The sequence below is a fragment of the Pterocles gutturalis genome, unplaced genomic scaffold (assembly GCF_000699245.1).
Source record: "Pterocles gutturalis isolate BGI_N339 unplaced genomic scaffold, ASM69924v1 scaffold7897, whole genome shotgun sequence".
Lineage (NCBI taxonomy): Eukaryota > Metazoa > Chordata > Aves > Pterocliformes > Pteroclidae > Pterocles > Pterocles gutturalis.
Genome location: NW_010107874.1, coordinates 24,630 through 30,857, shown reverse-complemented (window position 1 = coordinate 30,857; position 6,228 = coordinate 24,630). Strand labels below are relative to the sequence as shown.

At 41.8% G+C, this 6,228-nt stretch overlaps 1 protein-coding gene across 1 annotated transcript in view; it reads right to left on the bottom strand.

Annotated features, from left to right (window-relative positions):
* The window catches only part of GRIN3A (glutamate receptor, ionotropic, N-methyl-D-aspartate 3A), a 43,257-nt gene that overhangs the window by 17,009 nt on the left and 20,020 nt on the right, over window positions 1-6,228 (bottom strand). Inside the window, exons 4-5 of the mRNA XM_010072398.1 lie at window positions 2,446-2,591; window positions 935-1,050 (exon numbers count right to left, since the gene is read on the bottom strand). Of these exons, the coding sequence (XP_010070700.1) occupies window positions 935-1,050; window positions 2,446-2,591 (262 nt within the window). The remainder of the gene's footprint in view (window positions 1-934; window positions 1,051-2,445; window positions 2,592-6,228) is intronic.

Here is a 6,228-nt window from a genome sequence, read left to right as displayed (position 1 = left end):
TTGATAACAAAAAGAAGAAAATTAATTGCTTGCAGGTCTCTGGTGTGAATTCAAATGGGAGACGCTGATGAGGAACAGCAAAAAGGAGCATTCTGCAAAATGCCTAGTGCTGGTGACTTGTAGCTGAAAATGATTAAAATGCTCAGCTACCTCTGGCCTTCATTTAGCATACTGCCTTCCTCAATCAGGTCTGAACATTTCTGAAGGAGGTTGTTTTAATGTGCGATGGGAGTGGCCAGAGTGATTGCCCTTCGAGTGGAAGAAAGAGGGAGCTTCAATCATTTTCATCGGCCATCTATCACAGAAGTGATTCCTAAAGTCTAATATCTGCTAAATGTGCTCACCCATGCTGGAGGCAGCTTCAGACAAGCCTTGCTTCCAGGCTGCTTCCCAGTCTGTCCTTGCTAATACAGCAGGGATGCGGGAGGCTATGTATCAGGGTAGGCTCCCTTCTTTAGCTCCAATTAGCTACAGATTCAGCGGGAATCATAAGTTGACCTTTAAAATGGGAACAGTATTTGTCTGCTTCAGATGAAAGTGAAACTGTAGAACAGCATTTTGAATGTATTTCACTGGGTTTTGAACATGTGTAGCAAAAGTGATCCTGCAAAAAGCAAGCCTCATTTCAGGAGCTGCTTTATTTCATTGTGAGCACTGAAATGGATGGTGCCTCCTACTTATTTGGAGACGGACCGGCTCAGCACTTTGAATAATTCCTACACAAAGCATGGCAACAGATGGTACAAGCAATCTGAAAGTTCGAAAACCACAAAAAAGTGCGAAACCTTTTTTCTGCTTCATCACTGAGAATTTTATCACAATCTTCAAGGGATCCACAGTTTCACCTGCATACTTTAATTGAGAAGACCAAATTACAATTAAACAAATGCAACACATGAGAAATAGAGCAGTAAGTTATAAAACTGATTATTACCTTCAATGGCAAAGGGTTTTCCCACAGTTAGAAGCTTGCAGTCAGCATCTATCGATACTTCATAATCCAAGAGTGCTTTATCCATGATGAAGGCATCAAGTTTCTCTGGATCATGCCTGTATTCAACGTCAAAGTCAGAAGAAGAATCACTTCACAGTCTAAGACTCAGTGATGGTCACTGAACACTTATCTACGCAGTTCTCTGGAAGATTACTGAATGAAACCAGAGACCAGGGCCTGCTATTTTAAATGCAAAACTGATTTATATTTTGAAGGGAATTGTGCATAAAATACAAACTTTGTGCAATTAGAGCAGGACAGCAGGGGTAGGACTTACCTTGCTCCCATGAAATACTACTGATCTCAAGGATGGAAAATACTACTGTTTGTTAGACTTCGACTCAACTGAAGGGTAGGACAAAGCTTTACTGGAAAAGAACAAAAATTGCTAAAATACTAGTGCTGTATTGGCTTCTTTCCAATGTTAAAGTTATGGTAATTAGAACAAAAATGCAGGAGGATAACTCATACAAAGGTGTGTCTCCTCCTTTCTCCTTCAATAGGAGGTAAATTAATTTTCTTCACCTGGATCAGCTTTTCTCTATGTTCATTCTTCATGAACACAGAGGACTGAATTTTACTAACATAATAATTTATCAATAGCACACTTGCATAAAATGATGATACAAAAGAACAGTTGCAGTGTGTGGTCTCTTCTGATCCAGGGACTGCACCCTCCACTCTTGTCCCATTAAAGGTCCAGGTGTTCTGATGTGAAGTTACATTATGTCATTGATTTTGATGGATTGATTCCAGTTTAATCCAAAGGAACTGCCATTTACCTTAATTATCATTAGGATGGGTCTGGGAAAAATACGTAAACAGGAAACAACTTCTGGTGAAAAATTCTCAGGCCATCTGTTATGCAACTTCTGTGTGTAAAACGAGTTAATTATTTCTGGCTTATACCTCTCCTGTTTCCGGGCAGAATAAATACATTGTGTGATGCCAGACTGTTAGGCACAAATGTCTCTGAAACATAGTGATACCATGATTCTCTAAAGCAAGAAGACTTGGTGTTTATTACTTTTTACCAATTTAATGCTTCTTCTATTAATTTTAATTATAAATGCTTTAAGGTTTCTCTCTGGGAACCTTCTTACCTCCCAGCACGCTGAAGATGCTGAGGAACCTCATTCACAGCTTTTGCTTGGTGACTTTTTTCTGGGTGTTTCTCACTGCCTGACAAAAGGGTCCCAAGGACAGAAACCTGCCAGGATTTATACATTGCCTGTGCTTGATGGCACCCTAGCTGTTGTTAGCACAAAGCACTGCGTCCCCTGGAAACATTCCATCTGGTGCTACGCTAGCTTGCTCTTTTCTATCTACCACACTCCCTTCAATGACTATTTTGTGGGATAAGAGACACTGAACATGTGAAACCCATCACCATTTCACTGCTTTGCGTTCTGGTCAAGGGACCAGATCTGCAGTTGCAGTCAGAGGCTCACTTTAGATATGCCACTCCATCCGGGGTCGCAGGGACGTTGTACCGCCGCATGTACTCATGCATCTCTGGGAAGCTTTGCCTCACATAGTCTTCAGCACTGCTTTCTCGCACGGTTCCAAACCGAAATCCTTGGGATGGGTGGTGGAGCTGAGGAGATGAAATTACAGATTAGCAGAGTCATGTGCCTCCTTTGCATCTGGTATCTTGGTCTGATATGTGAACAGTTTGTCAGAAATTCTCAGCATTCACAGACCTGCCTCTGATGTTTTCCTGCAGTCAGCTTTCCAGATCACAGAAAAAGTTTGAAAAGACTTACCAGGTAACTGATTAGCCTATCTGTGTACTCTCAGGATTTTCTTCAAATGTGAAAAACATTTCACTTGAGACACCCTGAACCCCCAAATCCAGGATTTTAGTTGTATTACTTGTCTTGAACCCAGTCAACGTTTCAGGAAGTGTCACGAGAAGCCTCTAGGCTTGCTAGGATCTGCTTTCTGGGGCTCTGGATACCCAGACCACAGTCTGGGTTTGTTTCAGCAGAACATCTTTTATTGACTCCTTAAGGGTGAGATTTAGTCTTCTGAAGAGCAGCACCACCGTTCCATTTCTAAAAGCCTAGATACCATACCACAGACCACTGCTGTCTTTGCTGCCTTTCTCCACAGAGAAACTAAGAACTGAATTGTTGTGGACACCAAAAAGCCTCCCCTGGCATTGAGAAGGAGGAAGAATACCCCTCAGCATAGCCCAGGCTGTACCACGCTATACACATACAGACAATCTTTGCAGTTCTGTGTCCTTTCCTTTTCACAACTGTCTCCACCTTCTGTATTAAAGCCCCGAGTAGTCTGGATGTTCACAAGTTTCACAGACCTCTGTTTGTAAAGTACCCTCTTTGTCTTTGGAGCATTTAGTGACTCGTGGGAAAATTCTCCAATTACAGTGGAAGTACCAGGCAGTGTCCTTTACTACACCAAGCACCTCCTTGAGATGGCTGAGTGTTGCCAAGACCATACTGATTGGAAAGCCTTCAGCAATGTACCAGCCTCTAAAAGGTCAAACTTTCAGAGCACAGGAAGCCAAATAAAGTGAAGGCTGAAGTAGTCATGCTCTATTTGCTTCCCAGGAAGCTCATGGTCTTCACAGCAGCTTGCAAAGATGATCTCACATAGCCACACTCTGCTTTGCAAAGACCAAGCAAAGAGGCCTTCTGCTGGTCCATCTGGCTGTCTGCATCATCATCTATGTAAAACAGAGCGTAAGGCAACACACGGCCATACAAAAGACCTTTCCCACTCTTCTCTTTAATGATCCCATGGATAAAAGAGTAATCCTAGCTTTTTTAAGAATAACAGAGGTAAGATGTACATGCACAGTCATCTAGTTCAGTCTGAAAAGGAACAGAAAAAAGGTCTTTTGGATGTTATTTTGATGTCCTGGAAACTATGAATATACTATATTTCCGATAATTTTTTCTTCTGGAAAGTGGGCAGGTGCTTTCCACATTGTGCTCTGCTGATCTGGTCCCTGTGGACCCAGGAATGAGACCTGTGGGTAAACACAAGACTGTAGGCATGGAGGGAGTCTCGGCATGTTTTCTGAGGTGTTCCGGTCTGGATGACCACAGGACAAGCAGTGTAGGGTGTGCCTCTATTAGGAGCTGGCCATAGTGCATGCTGTGCCAGAAGGACTGTGGGCACAGCGGGAAATGTTCTTGTCTGGAAGCGTGGAAGAAGCATTCAAGTGCCAGAAGACATAAATAACAGGGAGTTAGTATTGTCAGTGCTATGACAATACATCATGCAGTCTTCCAGCACAATGCTGTCAACCCAAATAGATGTATAGTCTTGAGACATTGGAGATGACCTGCTTAAGGAATGAGCTTGGAGTGGCCTCCATGCACCCTGTGTCCCAAGAAGCTTGTTGCCCCAGTCAGTACTATTTTAGGTTTTACTTCTTGGCAGTTTCAGTGAAGAGACGAAATAACCCGTTGAGTCTCACCACTGAACCATACTGCCATCTTCCCAGTCAACTTAGGTGTTTGTTGTGGTATCTGTGGCCCACGTAGTGATGCCAATTGCAGCACAACATCTGATCTGCAGATAGAGACTGCCGACACCTGATTTCACTGGAAGGTATCCTTCAGACTGTCACCAGTGCCTACATCTAGCTAAATACTTAAGCGTCTGTGAGAAAGGTTAGTACAAAAGAGAAAGCAAACTGCACCTCTGTGCAATTTTCTGTCCCAAGTGCTTTACTGAGGACTGTCCATGCTTTGCGTCGTGTTGGGCACATTGTCAAATTTCACCAAAAATGATGACAACATTGGAATATGTATTAGACTGAAAATCCATCTAGCTTCATATCCTGTCTCTAGCAACATCATAGCTCTTGTGGGAAGTCTTGGAAAGTCTATGTAAGGAAGTTATGTAGCAATCCTTTGCATCCTATGCTCTACCTGCTGCTCGTAATCTATGCTTTTTGTCAAGCATAATTATGTGTCTGCACCTTTGTATTTGATGACTCAACTCCTTTTATATAGGATAAATCTTAACAGTGTTTTAATTCTCTCTGTCTTTTGGGACTCTATTTTCTTCTTACTGCTGCTTATCCATATGAGGAAAAGATTTGTTTGCAACTATATAAATAATGGATTAACAACGCAAAATGCTGCCAAAAGCAGATAATGGACTGCCTGAACTACCTTCACTGCTAATCAACTGAGACTGCTAAGGGTTACTTCCCTAAACAGAAGATAAAACCTTCAGGATGGAAACAAGACTCATCAGTTGTCACTGCTGCTTCTTACTTTCTGTAGTCCTCTCCTGGGAAAATTCTGAGAAAAGAAGGAAGCCACAAATACCTGTCCCCTGACAGGACAGGTGAATGTTGTAGTCTTCCTGTGAGTCTTGCCTTATTAGTTGTCTCATTTTTTATCTTGTCTGTTTCTCATGCTCTCTTTCCTTTGTGTTTCTCATATTTTAAGAGTCTTCTATTGAAAGAGTCTTCCTGTTTTCTTTAAACTAGTAACAGAATCCTAAAGCCCAGGGCTTCAGAGAAATCATGAACTCTGAAAAATTTAAAGAATCAAGAATAGATTCAATATTTTTTAACTGGTGATGTTGGGGAAACAGTTACTTCCTTTTTTATTGGTAGTAGCAAATATAAAAGCTATCTTATTGAGAAGAAATAGCTGTCCAAATTATAGGCATTTCGAGTATGGGGTGACTACACTTCTGTGTATAGTCAACTGTGGTTTTTTGTTCAAAACTCAGCCAGGGTGAAAGGTGAATAACCACCACAAAGCAGGTGATGGGCACTAGGAACTGTTGATAATTTTTGTATCTGTAGAGTACCTAGAGATTTGCTGGTGATTCAAGTATGATTAAAAATAAATGAATGCAATAGCTGCAGATCCATCTCCAAACATGAGTTTTCTTGGCACTCAGCTCAGGTAACCTTACAAGGTCCCTCCAAAATCAGACATCTATGGCTGAAAGAAATTGAAAGAACAAGGTCTGTTTTGATGTAGAGAGAGGCTTTCAGGGGCCAGTGAAATCCTGGCTTGACAGTTACTGAACAAGATGTAAAGACAGTTATGGATACAGATGATACAGCCCTCTTTATTTGTCTCTTTAACCACCAGACCTCCCTTTTGAAGACTTGGGAGGAAAGGAAGTTACACGTGTTTTTAGAAAAGGTCATTGCTCCTGAATATAATTGCTCCTCAGCCAGCAGGATAACTCTGTACTTCCCAGAAGCCTCTCTTGTGCAGTGCATGGGA